The sequence below is a fragment of the Pristiophorus japonicus genome, chromosome 16 (genome assembly GCF_044704955.1).
Source record: "Pristiophorus japonicus isolate sPriJap1 chromosome 16, sPriJap1.hap1, whole genome shotgun sequence".
In the NCBI taxonomy this organism is placed as follows: Eukaryota; Metazoa; Chordata; class Chondrichthyes; family Pristiophoridae; genus Pristiophorus; species Pristiophorus japonicus.
Genome location: NC_091992.1, coordinates 128874912 through 128890821, shown reverse-complemented (window position 1 = coordinate 128890821; position 15910 = coordinate 128874912). Strand labels below are relative to the sequence as shown.

The window sequence follows — 15910 nt, the reverse complement described above, 5'->3', positions numbered from 1 at the left end:
TTTGGTGGTCTGTACACAATTCCCACTAGCCCTTTGGTGTTTCGCAGCTCTACCCATATAGATTCCATATCATCCATGCTAATGTCCTTCCTTACTATTGCGTTAATCTCCTCTTTAACCAGTAACGCTACCCCACCTTCTTTTCTTTCCTGTCTGTCCTTCCTGCATATTGAATACCCCTGGCAGTTGAGTTCCCAACCTTAGTTACCTTGGAGCCATTTGTCCGTAATCCCAATTACATCATATCCGTTAACAGCTATCTGCGCAGTCAATTCATCCATCTTATTATGAATGCTCCTCGCATTGAGACTCAGAGCCTTCAGGCTTGTTTTTTTTAACACTCTTTGTCCTTTTAGAATTATGTTGCAATGTGGCTCTTTTTGATTTTTGCCCTTGATTTCTCTGCCCTCCACTCTTGCTTTTCACTTTCCTACCTTTTGCTTCTGCCCCCTTTTTACTTCCCTCTGCCTCCCTGCATAGATTCCCATCCCCCTGCCATTTTAGTTTAAACCCTTCCCAACAGCACTAGCAAACACTCCACCTAGGACATCGGTTCTGGTCCTGCCCAGGTGCAGACCGTCCGGTTTGTACTGGTCCCACCTCCTCCAATGTCCCAGGAATTTGAATCCCTCCCCCTTGCACCATTCCTCAAGCCACGTATTCATCTGAGCTATCCTGCAATTCCTACTCTGACGAGCAAGTGGCACTGGTAACAATCCCGAGATTACTACCTTTTGAGGTCCTACTTTTTAATTTAGCTCCTAGCTCCTTAAATTCAGCTTGTAGGACCTCATCCCGTTTTTTACCTATATCGTTGGTACTTGTATGTACCACGACAACTGGCTGTTCATCCTCCCCCTCCAGAACGCGCTGCAGCCGCTCCGAGACATCCTTGACCCTTGCACCAGGGAGGCAACATACTATCCTGGAGTCTCGTTTGCGGCAGCAGAAACGCCTATCTATTCCCCTTACAATAGAATCCCCTATCACTATAGCCCTCCCACTCTTTTTTTCCTGCCTTCCCTGGTGCCATGGACTTGGCTGCTGTTGCCTTCCCCTGATGAGTCACCTCCTCCAACAGTACCCAAGGTGGTGTATCTGTTTTGGAGGGAGATGATTGCAGGGGACCCCTGTACTACCTTTCTTCCACTGCTCTGCCTGATGGACACCCATTCCCTTTCTGGCTGTGTAACCTTTACCTGCGGTGTGACCAACTCACTAAACGTGCTATTCACGACATCCTCAGCATCGCGGATGCTCCACAGTGAATCCATCCGCAGCTCCAGTGCCGCAATGCGGTCTGTCGGGAGCTGCAGCTAGATACACTTCCTGCACATGATACACATCTCGCCATGATTGCCCGCACAGGAGCCATCATGTGGTGAAGGTTGAGGTGAGAGCACATGACCTCCTTTTCCATGGTGCAGCACATTTGTACTTCAAACCGTGCTACCAGCTGAAGTCAATGTTTGGCCACCTGGCCGAAGAAATTATTATCTCGCAGCTCCAGCAATTATGCTGATTTATATTTAAGGTGGAAATGGGAGAAGGTATAAAAATCAACACTGGTAATGGGAGGATACAACTGTGGAATCTGTGAAATTTCACATGAGGCATGGGAGCAGTGGTCCACACTCTTGGATGCAGCTTTGAAGACTTAGCTTCGAACAATTCAGAGACTTTTTAAGCGGGTGTAACATCAGAGGCGTAAGGGAATGGTAATAGAAGCATAGAAAATAGGTGCAGGAGTAGGCCCTTCGGCCCTTCGAGCCTGCACCGCCATTCAATGAGTTTATGGCTGAACATGCAACTTCAGTACCCCATTCCTGCTTTCTCGCCATACCCCTTGATCCCCCGAGTAGTAAGGACTGCACCTAATTCCTTTTTGAATATATTTAGTGAATTGGCCTCAACAACTTTCTGTGGTAGAGAATTCCACAGGTTCACCACTCTCTGGGTGAAGAAGTTTCTCCTCATCTCGGTCCGAAATGGCTTACCCCTTATCCTTAGACTGTGACCCCTGGTTCTGGACTTCCTCAATATTGGGAACATTCTTCCAGCATCTAACCTGTCTAAACCCGTCAGAATTTTAAACGTTTCTATGAGATCCCCTCTCATTCTTCTGAACTCCAGTGAATACAAGCCCAGTTGATCCAGTCTTTCTTGATATGTCAGTCCCGCCATCCCGGGAATCATTCTGGTGAATCTTCGCTGTACTCCCTTAATAGCAACAATGTCCTTCCTCAAGTTAGGAGACCAAAACTATACACAATACTCCAGGTGTGGCCTCACCAAGGCCCTGTACAACTGTAGTAACACCTCCCTGCCCCTGTACTTAAATCCCCTCGCTATGAAGGCCAACATGCCATTTGCTTTCTTAACCGCCTGCTGTACCTGCATGCCAACCTTCAATGACTGATGTACCATTGCACCTCCCCTTTTCCTAATCTGTCACCATTCAGATAATAGTCTGTCTCTCTGTTTTTACCACCAAAGTGGATGACCTCACATTTATCCACATTATACTTCATCTGCCATGCATTTGGCCACTCGCCTAACCTATCCAAGTCACTCTGCAGTCTCATTGCATTCTCCTTGCAGCTCACACTGCCACCCAACTTAGTGTCATCCGCAAATTTAGAGATACTACATTTAATCCCCTTGTCTAAATCATTAATGTACAATGTCAACAGCTGGGGCCCCAGTACAGAACCTTGTGGTACCCCACTAATCACTGCCTGCCATTCTGAAAAGTACCCATTTACTCCTACTCTTTGCTTCCTGTCTGCCAACCAGTTCTCAATCCACGTCAGCACATTACCCCCAATCCCATGTGCTTTAACTTTGCACATTAATCTCTTGTGTGGGACCTTGTCGAAAGCCTTCTGAAAGTCCAAATACACCACATCAACTGGTTCTCCCTTGTCCACTCTATTGGAAACATCCTCAAAAAATTCCAGAAGATTTGTCAAGCATGATTTCCCTTTCACAAATCCATGCTGACTTGGACCTATCATGTCACCTCTTTCCAAATGCGCTGCTATGACATCCTTAATAATTGATTCCATCATTTTAGCTCCTACCGATGTCAGGCTGACCGGTCAATAATTCCTTGTTTTCTCTCTCCCTCCTTTTTTAAAAAGTGGGGTTACATTGGCTACCCTCCACTCCATCGGAACTGATCCAGAGTCTATGGAATGTTGGAAAATGACTGTCAATGCATCCACTATTTCCAAGGCCACCTCCTTAAGTACTCTGGGATGCAGACCATCAGGCCCTGGGGATTTATCGACCTTCAATCCCATCAATTTCCCCAACACAATTTCCCGACTAATAAGGATTTCTTTCAGTTCCTCCTCCTTACTAAACCCTCTGACACCTTTTATATCCGGAAGGTTGTTTGTGTCCTCCTTAGTGAATACCGAACCAATGTACTTGTTCAGTTGGTCTGCCATTTCTTTGTTCCCCGTTATGACTTCCCCTAATTCTGACTGCAGGGGACCTACGTTTGTCTTTACTAACCTTTTTATCTTTACATATCTATAGAAGCTTTTGCAGTCCGTCTTAATGTTCCCTGCAAGCTTCTTCTCGTACTCCATTTTCCCTGCCCTAATCAAACCCTTTGTCCTCCTCTGCTGAGTTCTACATTTTTTCCCAGTCCCCGGGTTCGCTGCTATTTCTGGCCAATTTGCATGCCACTTCCTTGGCTTTAATACTATCCCTGATTTCCCTTGATAGCCACGGTTGAGTCACCTTCCCTTTTTTATTTTTACGCCAAACAGGGATGTACAATTGTTGTAGTTCATCCATGCGGTCGCTAAATGTCTGCAATTGCCCATCCACTGTCAACTCCTTAAGTATCATTCGCCAATGTATCCTAGCCAATTCACGCCTCATACCTTCAAAGTTACCCTTCTTTAAGTTCTGGACCATGGTCTCTGAATTAACTGTTTCATTCTCCATCCTAATGTAGTATTCCACCATATTATGGTCACTCTTCCCCAAAGGGCCTCGCACAAAGAGATTGCTAATTAATCCTCTCTCATTACACAACACCTAGTCTAAGATGGCCTGCCCCCTAGTTGGTTCCTCGACATATTGGTCTAGAAAACCATCCCTTATGCACTTCAGGAATTCCTCCTCCACCGTATTGCTTCCACTTTGGTTAGCCCAATCTATATGCATATTAAAGTCACCCATGATAACTGCTGCACCTTTATTGCATGCACCCCTAATTTCCTGTTTGATGCCCTCCCCAACATCACTACTACTGTTTGGAGGTCTGTACACAACTCCCACTAACGTTTTTTGCCCTTTGGTGTTCTGCAGCTCTACCCATATAGATTCCACATCATCCAAGCTAATGTCCTTCCTAACTATTGCATTAATCTCCTCTTTAACCAGCAATGTTACCCCACCTCTTCCTTTTATTCTATCCTTCCTGAATGTTGAATACCCATGGATGTTGAGTTCCCAGCCCTGATCATCCTGGAGCCACGTCTCTGTAATCCCAATCACATCATATCTGTTAACATCTAGTTGCACAGTTATTCATCCACCTTATTACGAATACTCCTTGCATTAAGACACAGAGCCTTCAGGCTAGTCTTTTTTAACACACCTTGTCCCTTTAGAATTTTGCTGTAATGTGGCCCTTTTTGTTTTTTGCCTTTGGATTCTCTGCCCTCCACTTTTACTATTCTCCTTTTTATCTTTGCCTCTGTGTCCCTTTTATTTCCCTCTGCCTCCCTGCATAGGTTCCCATCCCCCTGCCATATTAATTTAACTCCTCCCCAACAGCACTAACAAACACTCCCCCTAGGATATTGGTTCCGGTCCTGCTCAGGTGTAGACTGTCCGGTTTGTACTGGTCCCACCACTCTCAGAACCGGTTCCAATGTGCCAGGAATTTGAATCGCTCCCTTCTGCACCACTCCTCAAGCCACATATTGATCTGAACTATCCTGCGATTCCTACTCTTGACTAGCACGTGGCACTGGTAGCAATCCTGAGATTACTATTATTGAGGTCCTACTTTTTAATTTAGCTCCTAGCTCCTTAAATTCGTCTCGTAGGACCTCATCCCGTTTTTTACCTATATCGTTGGTACTTATATGTACCACGACAACTGGCTGTTCATCCTCCCCCTCCAGAATGCGCTGCAGCCACTCCTAGACATCCTTGACCCTCGCACCAGGGAGGCAACATACCATCCTGGAGTCTCGGTTGCGGCCGCAAAAACGCCTATCTATTCCCCTTACAATCGAAACCCCTATCACTATAGCTCTCCCACTCTTTTTCCTTCCCTCCTGTGCAGCAGAGCCACCCACGGTGCCATGAACTTGGCTACTGCTGCCCTCCCCTGATGAGTCATCCCCCTCAACAGTACCCAAAGCGGTGTATCTGTTTTGCAGGGGGATGACTGCAGGGGACCCCTGCCCTACCTTCCTTACACTGTTCTTCCTGCTGGTCACCCATTTACTATCTGGCTGAGTACCCTTTTACCTGCGGTGTGACCAACTCGCTAAACGTGCTATTCACGTCATTCTCAGCATCGTGGATGCTCCAGAGTGAATCCACCTGCAGCTCCAGTCCCTGACTTCCCACACAGTACAAGAGGAGCATAACACGTGTCTGAGCTCTCCTGCCGTGACTTAACCCTTGGATACACTTAAGTTGGCAGCAACAATGCTAAATGTTATTTACTGATAAAGAAAAAGAAAAGCTACTCACCAATCACTTACCCCCTTGGCTGTGACGTCACCTTTCGATTTCTTTCTATTTTGCCTTCACCCTGTAGCTGCACAAGCACGCCTCTCCACGCACCTCCCGAACCTCTTGCCGACTCACCGTGACTTGCATGCTTAGTTTTGATTCTTAAGCGCTTCAGAGACATGCTTTACCTGTACTAGAACAAGCATGAGTAAAATAATTTCTGTTGAAGGGATTTAACTAAGGATTTTATTGATGGGTTGATTTAAAAATCTATGTTACATGCCTTGAGAGATTGAAAGATCTAGACTTCTGTCTTGAATCCTGATGCTAGAGTATTTTTTTCTGTGCTGTGTGTGTGACTAAATCAGAAACCCATTGAGAAAGGTATTTACAGTTTTCCGTCGACAGTGAATAAGGAGAAAACCTTCCCCACTGAGCATGTTGCCAGCCGTTACAATAATCTGTTCGTACATACTTTGCTCACCAGCATTTTAAAGTGCATTTGAATGCTGACTAGCAGTCCACATGTTTAATGTAATATCCGGGGGAGTGGGGGGCTGGGTGGCATAGGCGCAAGAGAGAAAGAAGTCATCATTAAGATGATGAATGTCATTGCTAAGTGGTGGGATACTTCACCATTTTTTGGCGTATCTGTCAACATAAAGTCACTCGAATTAGGTGTAGAATTGGGCAGGTGTGATGTAAACCTCTCTCCAGACTGCTGCGAGAAATTCCTTGAGGCCAATATCAAGAGCTCCCCCTGCTGCTCCGTGGATGCACTTGTTTCGTACACCGGCCATCCTTGCAGTCCCCGAGTTAAAGAGATTGTTCACCTGCTGCAGTTTTATGGTGTGATCCAAATTACTAGGAGCTGGGAACTTGATCTTGCCAATCTGGACTGGGTTCAAACCAAGTTATTGAAGTAAAGAAAGAACTTGCATTTCTATAGCGCCTTTCATGACCTCTGGTCATCCCAAAGTGCTTACAGGCAATGAAGTACTTTTTGGTGGCGTCACTGCTGCAATGTAGGAAACGAGGCAGCCAGTTTGAACGCAGCAAGCTCCCACAAACAGCAATGTGATGGTGATCAGATAATCTATGATAGTAGTGTTGGTTGAGGGATAAATATTGTCCAGGGTACTGGGGAGAATTCCCGTACTCGTCGAAATAGTGCCATGAGATCTTTTCTGTTCACCTGAGGGGGCAGTTTGGGCCTCGGTTACGTCTCATCTGAAAGATGGCATCTCCGACAGTGCAGCACTCCCTTAGCACGGCACTGCCTAGATTTTGTGCTCAAGTCGCTGGAGTGGGGCTCTAAGCCATGCTCTTCTGACTTGGAGGCGAGAGTGCTACTAACTGAGCCACGGCTGAAGGAACAACCTTGCAATCCACGGAGCTGTCCAGTCTCTCTTATTTTCTCTTGAGGTTTCAGGTGGTCTCAATCAGTGAGACCATTTGCAGTTTCAAATGAGATTTGAGTTGGGGAATTCACGGAGTGTGTGCTAAATATTAGACTTTAGCCAAGATCCACAGCTCAAGTTCTCGTGGCTTTATAACTTTTCAAATTCTGACGTAATACATCAAATACTGTGCGACTCTGGATGATTCAAAGGGTGCCACGGTATTGAAGAACATTAAGGAGAAAAGCATTCATTTTTAGAGTTTGGACTTCAGTGCTGGGCAGTATCCAGAATACAGGCAGTGCACTGTATTTGGTCAGTGTCTGATCCTGAGATTAAACAGGGCCGATGATTTTGTTTTGAATGGCCAAGCATTTTGTGAACAGTCGCTACTTTAAAAAAAATCGATTGAGTAGAGAATCCCTGGTAACTCTTCAGCAGTTTAGCTCATCAACCCATTTGGAGGAAGGTTTACTGACCTCGAATTGAAACAAAATATTCTAACTATCCTTCTTTCAAGAAATGCACAAGTTAGCATCAAAAGTGGAATGTTACAGTTGCGCTCTCTTGTAACTGAAAAATGTTGATAGAATCTAAAGGTCAAGAAGGGCCTTAAGAGGATTGTCTTGAAGGATTAATGAAAGTATGTTGCAGATTGACCCCAGTGAAACTTGGATATAGGTTAATAAGGTGATTGGCAGCTAAGGACTGCAGGTTATCTGGGCACTTGCATTTTTCCACTTCATTTGTTCCTGGATCTATGTTTCTAATTATCTTTTCATTCAGTTTGTCCCATTTTTCATATTTTGTTAAATCTCATTTTGTAATTTTATTTTCACATCATCCTTTCTCTTTCTCTCTTTCTTTCTTCCACTTCCCCCCCCCCCCAATAGATTTATTTATTTTTCATTTCCAGTTTGTTTTTCCTTCAATCGTTTTTTTTTTTCTCCCCTTTCATGTTCATTTAGGAAATGGGGACTCCACGGAGCCAGGCTTGGGAGGATTGCAGGTTGTGGGAACTCTGAAACAAGCTGGTACACAACAAGGCGGTAGGCAACACTCTATAAATTAATCTTGAGCGCAGTGGGTTACTTACAAATTACTTAAGCAGCATGTTTTTCAAAAAAAAAAATGCAGTAGGAGATCTCTTGGGCACGTGCCACGGAATCATTGCAGTAATCTCCCAAGGTGAAGCATCAAAGAGTGGCTGAGGTTTATGGTTCATTTTTTTGAGGGGGCAAGTGGATAAAGAGTTTACAAAAGTTTGGCAACAGTGAGACTTACACCAGCATGTCTGGTAGGTAATGGGGCGTGTTGGATTAAGACTCTTGACCAGTGAAAGTTAGGAACTCCATCTAAGTCTTGTGGACATGAGTTGCTAATGCCTGGCAAATGCTATGGAAGTAGCTGAGGAAATGGAAAAAAACGAAAGACTTGCCTCTCATGACCACTGGACAACTCAAAGTGCTTTACAATCATTTAAGTACTTTTTGAAGTGTAGTCACTATTGTAGTGTAGGAGACGCGGCAGCCAATTTGTGCACAGCAAGCTCCCACTTGATTGAGGGATAAATATTGGCCAGGACACCAGGATATACTCCCCTGCTCCTCTTCTAAATAGTGCCATGGGATCTTTTACGTCTCATCTGAAAAATGGCATCTCCTACATTGCAGCACCCCCTGAGTGAGAGCCTAGATTTTTGTGCTCAAGTCTCTGCGGTGGGAGTTGGAGGAGGAGGGTGGGAGAAAGAGTAAGAGAAACTATATGGTCTATATGGGTGACATCAGATTGCTAATGTTTTCAAGTGGTCAAATACCAGAACTCTGCCTCGACTATGCTGATTTAGATAGAAACTTGGTTAGTAAGGGGGTGTGGTAAAAGTTCATTGAATGTAGCAGCAAAAATCACCACCACCTTCTCCTTCCCACCCTTTATTGGCTCAACCAATCTAGATGTATATAGATGATACATTTCATAAACTGGACACTTTATTGAACTCCTTTGCAATGTGCACGTGACTTCATTTAAGTTTGACATCCCTTGTTGCATCAGAGTCTAATTTGTGTGACCCTTGATTTTCATACATGAGCAGGAGTCACCCAACATTTATTTATAGCAAGTCAGCATCTCTTCTCCCTCCCTGCCCCTTTCAGTTAAAGGAGCCAGTTTTATTTAATATTCTTGGACGAGCCCTCTGAATTATATTCAGCAGCAAGACTAGAAGGTTTGCCATTTTCCATGTCTGCTGCCTTCAATGCTATTCTGTACCAGCTGCTGAAAATATGTGGGAGTGACCCCCTCCCCATCTCTGCCACAGAGTAGATGGAGCTAAATACAGTAAAGTGCAATTATGTGTGTATGTTCAAATTGCCAATGAAAATAAGGAGCGTTATTGAGTGTTTGTGATTCTAGTTAATGCATTGTTAAAATAACAAACTTTCTTGTAGAATTTTTATTGGACCCATTTTGATGCCATGTAATTAAATCATTCATTTAAAACTTGCCATTCATTTCTGCTTGTCTGCTTGCTGCAGTCAATCAGAATGTAAAGTGGGCACATAATTTATCCTTCTAAAAATGGAAATTTTCAGCAAATAGGTGCAATTTTGCCGTCCGTTTTTTTTGCAGCATCACCAGTGCAGCCAGGGATGCTGCTGAAAAAAAAAGCCTAGTGGTTTTACAGGGATAGAAAGACAAATCAAATAGGCAAGTTGTTCTGGTGCTCCTCTTAAAGGCTAGTTACAAGGCCTCATTGGTACAGACTTGGCAAAAAGAATTTGCTCGCTCTTTGGGCTGGATTATTTTAGCTGACTTTGCGACCGTGTTTTCGCCGCATTTTGACCCTCCACGGTGAAACATCCCATCCCCCCCCCCCCCCCACCCCCCCAAGGCATGTCTCGCAGCGCTACCGGCCCCGGACTAAAGTTGCCGAAACTTGCAGTTGCCGAAGCAGACGTAAAGGCCGGAAGTTAGCCCTAAAAATGGTAGCGCAGCGAAAACAGTAATTTTGGCATAAAACCAATTTAAGACCGAAAATCCAGCCCATTAAGTTGCAGAGAAATGCTGGTGGGCACCCAGAATAAAAGAGGGGGAAACTTTGAGTGCCTTCTTAACTAAAGTTTTTCCTTAATTTATACAAGCACAAAACACGAAAACATATAAACTTAGTCCGTTGTCGTAATATTTTTAATCCCTGATTTTTCCTCTGATTGCAATATGCAAGTAACCTCTCCCAAATCAACACCCCTCGCCAGATGGTATTGTTCTGTATTTATTTTACGAGGTGAGAGTTCTTCATTTTGAGAAAAATAGATCTGCCCCTGGGGACAGCAGTCGTAAAACCATGAACCTGTTCCAGCTAGATTTAACAACTCCATCTAAAGAGAGCAAAACTATTACATGAGACCCAATTCTCTTTATTCTCCGGTTGCTTCTGTGACTGGACAAGACTCATTTGTCTTGATCTTTTGTGGTTTGATCTTGAAAAATACTAACTTGAAGTTCTGGTCCCAGGATAGCTGAGCTAATAAAATAATCCTAAACGAATGGACGTTTTGATCCTTATTTTGTAGGTCAGCTCATTATCTCAACGTTAAAAGTACCATGTGTTTAAATTTAAACAATGCTTGGAAAATAGGTTACTGATGTATGTTGTGCTGAATTTAGGATAGCAAAAAGTGATGAGAGGAAGGGCTTGGGGGCTTAATTTTTGTGTATAAGTGTTCTTGTTTTTTTATGTATTGGGGGTCTGGCTCTTAAGATGTGGATAATCTTAATTTTTGTTTTTGTTTTTATTTTGTTTGTAGGGTCTTGCAATTTTTGTGTATGAGACTTTTTGCATTTTCTGTATCGGCTTGCATTTCTATGAAATCACAGAGCCCATTTAAGGTTTTAACATGCATACCTGGCCCCTAGCTTCAAACGGTTGGGCATCCCTCATCTATACAAAAGTTTTGAAGAAAATGCAGGAATCCGTTTACCATGGGAATGTGATCGGAAAGAAAGAAATATAATGCAGAAATGCCAATTTGCGCACAGCAAGCTCCCACAAACAGCAATGTGATAATGACCAGATAATCTCTTGTTTTTAGTAATGCTAATTGAGGGATAAATATTGGGCAGGAATATTGGGGGGAACTCCCCTGCTCTTCTATCAAATAGTGCCATGGGATCTTTTATGTCCACCCTCTGTTTAACGTTTCATCTGAAATACGACACCTCTGACAGTACTGCACTGGAGCGTCAGCCTATATTTTTGTACTCTTGTCTCTGGAGTAGTACTTGAACCCACAACCTCCTGACTCTGTGCCACCCCACTGAGCCACAGCTGACATTTGAGTGTTCAGACCATTACAGTCTGCAAACTTTTCAGAAACAAAAAAAGCAAGTTAGGCTACAACTAAATATTATTCATCAAAAGAAACATTGAGAGAGAAATACAAAACGTAAGGTAACACTTCTAGTTCCTTAATTGTGTGAGCGGTTGGACTTTTGGTTTAGGTTACAGCAATGGTCTCTGAAGTTATAATGAAATATTGCAGCAGTGTGGTTCCTTTTAACTGTGCTGCTCAAACCATCTCATTGGAAAAGTACTGCAGGTCAGTGGTGTAATGAGTTGCAAATAGCTTAAATACTGCAGTTTCTGTCCTGTGATTTGACAATTGCCTAACCTTGCACAAAAGACTGAGTTTGTTTGATTTTATGTTTTAGTTTATCTCGGACACTGTTGACCAGTATGTTAACCACTGGACGCAGGTGGCTAATTGAAAATCCAGATGGTTGAATTGGAAGATAGGAATTTTATTTCTGATTAGTAAATAAAAAATGAGTGATAGACATTTGTTGGGCATGTGATCTTAATACTTGTAGTCACATGCTGCATGAAATTGTGCATTTGTTGACAAAATGGTAAGATAATAAACAATGTATTGTTGTAAGTGCTCAGCTTTCTTGGTAACTGGTGGTAAATAGTAAATACATATACTTGTGAAGTATATTTACCTGTATTGTGAGTGTATGAAAGGTATGTTCTGCTAAAATTAATGCTCGTGAGTAAAATTGTGTTGGCATAACCACAGTAATTTCTATTGGATAACACTATAGGTATAGGAATCTAAATGGTAGTTCTCTTATTTCATGGAAGATCTATAATGCTAGTTTTTATTTCACCTCTGGTTTAAGATGGGTGGCAAAATGATATGGCAGATATAAAACCAGAAAGGAGTGCAAATGGGACATTTGTTGAAGCCAAAAGCAGTATACCGACTCTGTACAGAGAAGCAATCAAACCTGCAATGTCCCTGATCTGTATGGCTTAGCTACTAACCAGACACACTTGTTGAGCCACCAGAGCAACCTTACAGATGAGTCAGTTTACGTCCTCACCAACATTTGGATTTTAATCAGCATCTCTTAGTGCCAGTATTCAGAATCTCCAGCCCACCGAAGATTGAAGGAAGTTTGTAACTGTTAGTGTAATAGCTGCTCTTACATCTGCTGTTATTTGGCATGTGGTCTGCTCACGGGCACTTAGTCTAGACTCTAATTTTATATGTGCCAGTGAGTTAAATAGGTCTTTGCTGGTAGATCTTGGGAGGTAGATTTTTGGGCTGTCACTCGTGGGTACTACAACTGAGAATTTTTTTTAAGTCTCTTGGAGGAGAGCCCCTCCCCCTTCCTTGTTTACTGTCTGATTTGTATGGACCAGGTATTTACTAGTTTGGGGAAATCTAAATACAGAGGTGTATGATGACCATGACCATTGCTCTCATTTTTCAAGACAGTAGGTGTTGGTAATGATTCTGCCATTGCCATTTGCAGCTTCGAGAATTGCTTTTAGAATTCAATTGCGAAAGGGGTTAACTCTACACTGACTTTTAATCTATGGACATTGCTACAGCAGTATTCCCGGATTACAAATCTATATACACACAGGGTATTATATATTATTTATTTGGAATCTTTAATCTAGTTTTATTTATGCGCTGGTATCATTACCAGTCTGTATTTAATAAGCCACTCTTGGCAAGATCCCATGGCGCTGCTCAAATGGGAGCAGGCGAGTTTTCTATGTCCGAACCAACATTTATCCATCAACCAACTTCACAAAAATAGATTGGCCCTAAAATCCTGGTTCTGGGCTTCCCGCGGGTGGTCGCCTGAAAAGAAGAGAAAAGATGCGCACTTACCTTTTGCTCGGGCGCCCACCAGCGATTGCGGTTTTAGGCCTCTTCTGCATGCGCATCAGAGCGCGTGCACGTCTGAACGTACGTAGAGCTGGAGCTGGAGTCACGTAGACCTAGACACCCAATCAAGATAAAGTATTCTCTTTCATCATAATGGGATCTCTGTAAGGAGGAGTTTTCAAAACCCCCCTCCACAACACCTAAACACACATGAAAACATCCCACATATTTAGCAGTAATCTAAATTAAAGTTAATGTGTTAGAAAAAAATATATTTTTCCAATTTAAAAAAAAAAAGTTTTATAATTAGGGTTTAAAATAAAATAGTGGGCAGGATTTCTAACAAAAATGTGTTTTAAATTTTATTTTTGTGTTTTAAAACTCTTACGCTGGTAAAAGTAGGCTCTGCGCCTGCTTTTACCAGGCTCAAGAGTTTTAAGGACACTCTCTGGACAAGAGATGGGCAAATAGCGCAATCTCACCCATGCGAATGTCCTTTTTCCCAAGATGCATTGGATCTGTCAAGCCAGAACTTGACAGATCGGAAAAGCCGGTTTTCGCGCATGCACATTGCGTGCCGAAAACCGGCTTTTGCGATGCTTCCCTGGGTCCGTGTACACTCCTTATGCACCCGGTGAGGCCAGAATTTCAGGCCCATTATCTGTTCATTTATCTCATTACTGTTTGTGGGACCTTGCTGTGTGCAAGGTCCAACTTAACTGCAACTGATACTTAACTGGACCACTAGACCAGCCATATAAATAACGTGGCCACAAAAGCAGGCCAGTGGCTTGGTATTCTGTGGCAAGTGTCTCAGCTCCTGACTCCTCAAAGCCTTTCCACCATCTACAAGGCACAAGTCGGGAGTGTGATGGAATACTCTCCACTTGCCTGGATGAGTGCAACTCCAACAACACTCGAGCATTTCGAGACCATCCATAACAAAGCAATCCATTTGATTGGCACCCCATCCACCACCTTAAACATTCACTCCCTCTACCATTGGCACACTGTGGCTGCAGTGTGTACCAAGATGCACTGCAGCAACTCGCCAAGGCTTCTTCCAAACCCATGACCTCTACCACCTAGAAGGACAAGGGCAGCAGGCGCAAGGGAACACCTGCAGATTCCACTCCAGCAAGTCTCTCACCATCCTGACTTGGAAATATATCACCGTTCCTTCATCATCGCTGGGTCAAAATCCTGGAACTCCCTCCCTAACAGCACTGTAGGAGTACCTTCACCACACGTACTGCAGCGGTTCAAGGAGGAGACTCCGCACCACCTTCTTGAGGACAATTAGAGATGGGCAATAAATGCTGGCCGTGCCAGCGACGCCCACATCCCAGGAACGAATAAAAAAAATGGCTGCAGTATTTGCCTACATTGCAACAGTTGCTTTACATCAAAAATGCTTAATTGACTGTGGAGCACTTTGGGACATCCTGAGGACGTGACGGGTGGTATACAAATGCAAGTTTTTAATGAGTTTTCTTGAAGGAGGGGGAAAAATTTGGATTGAGCAAAAAGCAAACCAGTGTCAATGGGTGGTGGGTATTCCAGCAATGTCCAGTTTTTCTGCTTCCAGTACAAGCATATTCAAGCAAGTTATTCATTTAATGAATGTGCGGTTTAATCATTTACCACACTTTTGTCCAAATTTCAATCTTGAACACAGCATCTGATTTTGAATGAAAATCAGATGTTTCAACTTGGGCCAAGCCATAAATATGAGTACTTTTTTTTTGTATTTGCATGACCAAATCTCAGCTATCTGTTACAGGCTGGATTTTCTCCATAACTGGGATAGAGCTTCTTGCTGTGGAGGGGCTAATGTCCAGAAATTCTGGAATATTTTTGGCGCTCATTAATGGATGCATCGTGGCCCTCTGGTTATACAATACCCCAGATCCTGGCCGAAAGAGGCTGCCTTGGGTAGAGCTAGTTTAGGAAAATGCAGGTACAGTGGCATCTGGTGAAGAAAATGTAATGCAGAATATGCTATACTGCAGTTAGCAATTTGAGACCTACCTTGAACAACGCAGAACTGAATTATGCTCTGCCCTTGGATCACTGTCTAGTGAGAAGTAGAGCTCTATATATATATTTATTATGTGTACTTGTCTGCATGTGCAGAGTTCAACTCACCAGCATCCACCTGTAGATTAACTTATTAATGTTCAGGAGGAACAGGGTGGTCAGCTCTTTGCCAACATTAAAATGTTCCCCCTATGTTCCAAACAACCAATTGTTCCAAACAAACAAACAGCAGTTAGTGTGAGTCTACTTTCTTGAGGGAGCACCACTTGTCCAAATATAATTTGAGTGATTTTACTAAAGATTTTTACCAGTTTATGTTGGTGCAAAGTTAAAACGAGTTTCAATGCAAACTGTATAGTATTACTGGCATGTAATAATATTGGACCCAAATGTATTCAAAGTCCAAAGAGACATAGATGTGACCTTTTTTAAACTCCCAAGTTTATTTTTGCTATGCCAATTTCTCTATTCACTTCAGAATGTGTTGGTTTCTTCTTTTCTTGCTGAGGCACAGTCCGTGGCCTGTAGCAGCCCTCCAGTACCTTGCCGAACTGGTCATTCACTATTCAC

General features: G+C 43.2%; 1 protein-coding gene across 11 annotated transcripts in view; it reads left to right on the top strand.

The window, feature by feature from the left end:
- bptf (bromodomain PHD finger transcription factor) overlaps nucleotides 1-15910 on the top strand; it is a 144573-nt gene that overhangs the window by 40721 nt on the left and 87942 nt on the right. For 7 of the 11 annotated variants that reach the window (XM_070857878.1, XM_070857877.1, XM_070857875.1 and 4 more), the window contains exon 4: nucleotides 8084-8164. The exons of the other annotated variants lie outside the window; for them this stretch is intronic. In XM_070857878.1, the coding sequence (XP_070713979.1) occupies nucleotides 8084-8164 (81 nt within the window). The remainder of the gene's footprint in view (nucleotides 1-8083; nucleotides 8165-15910) is intronic. 11 annotated transcript variants of the gene reach the window in all.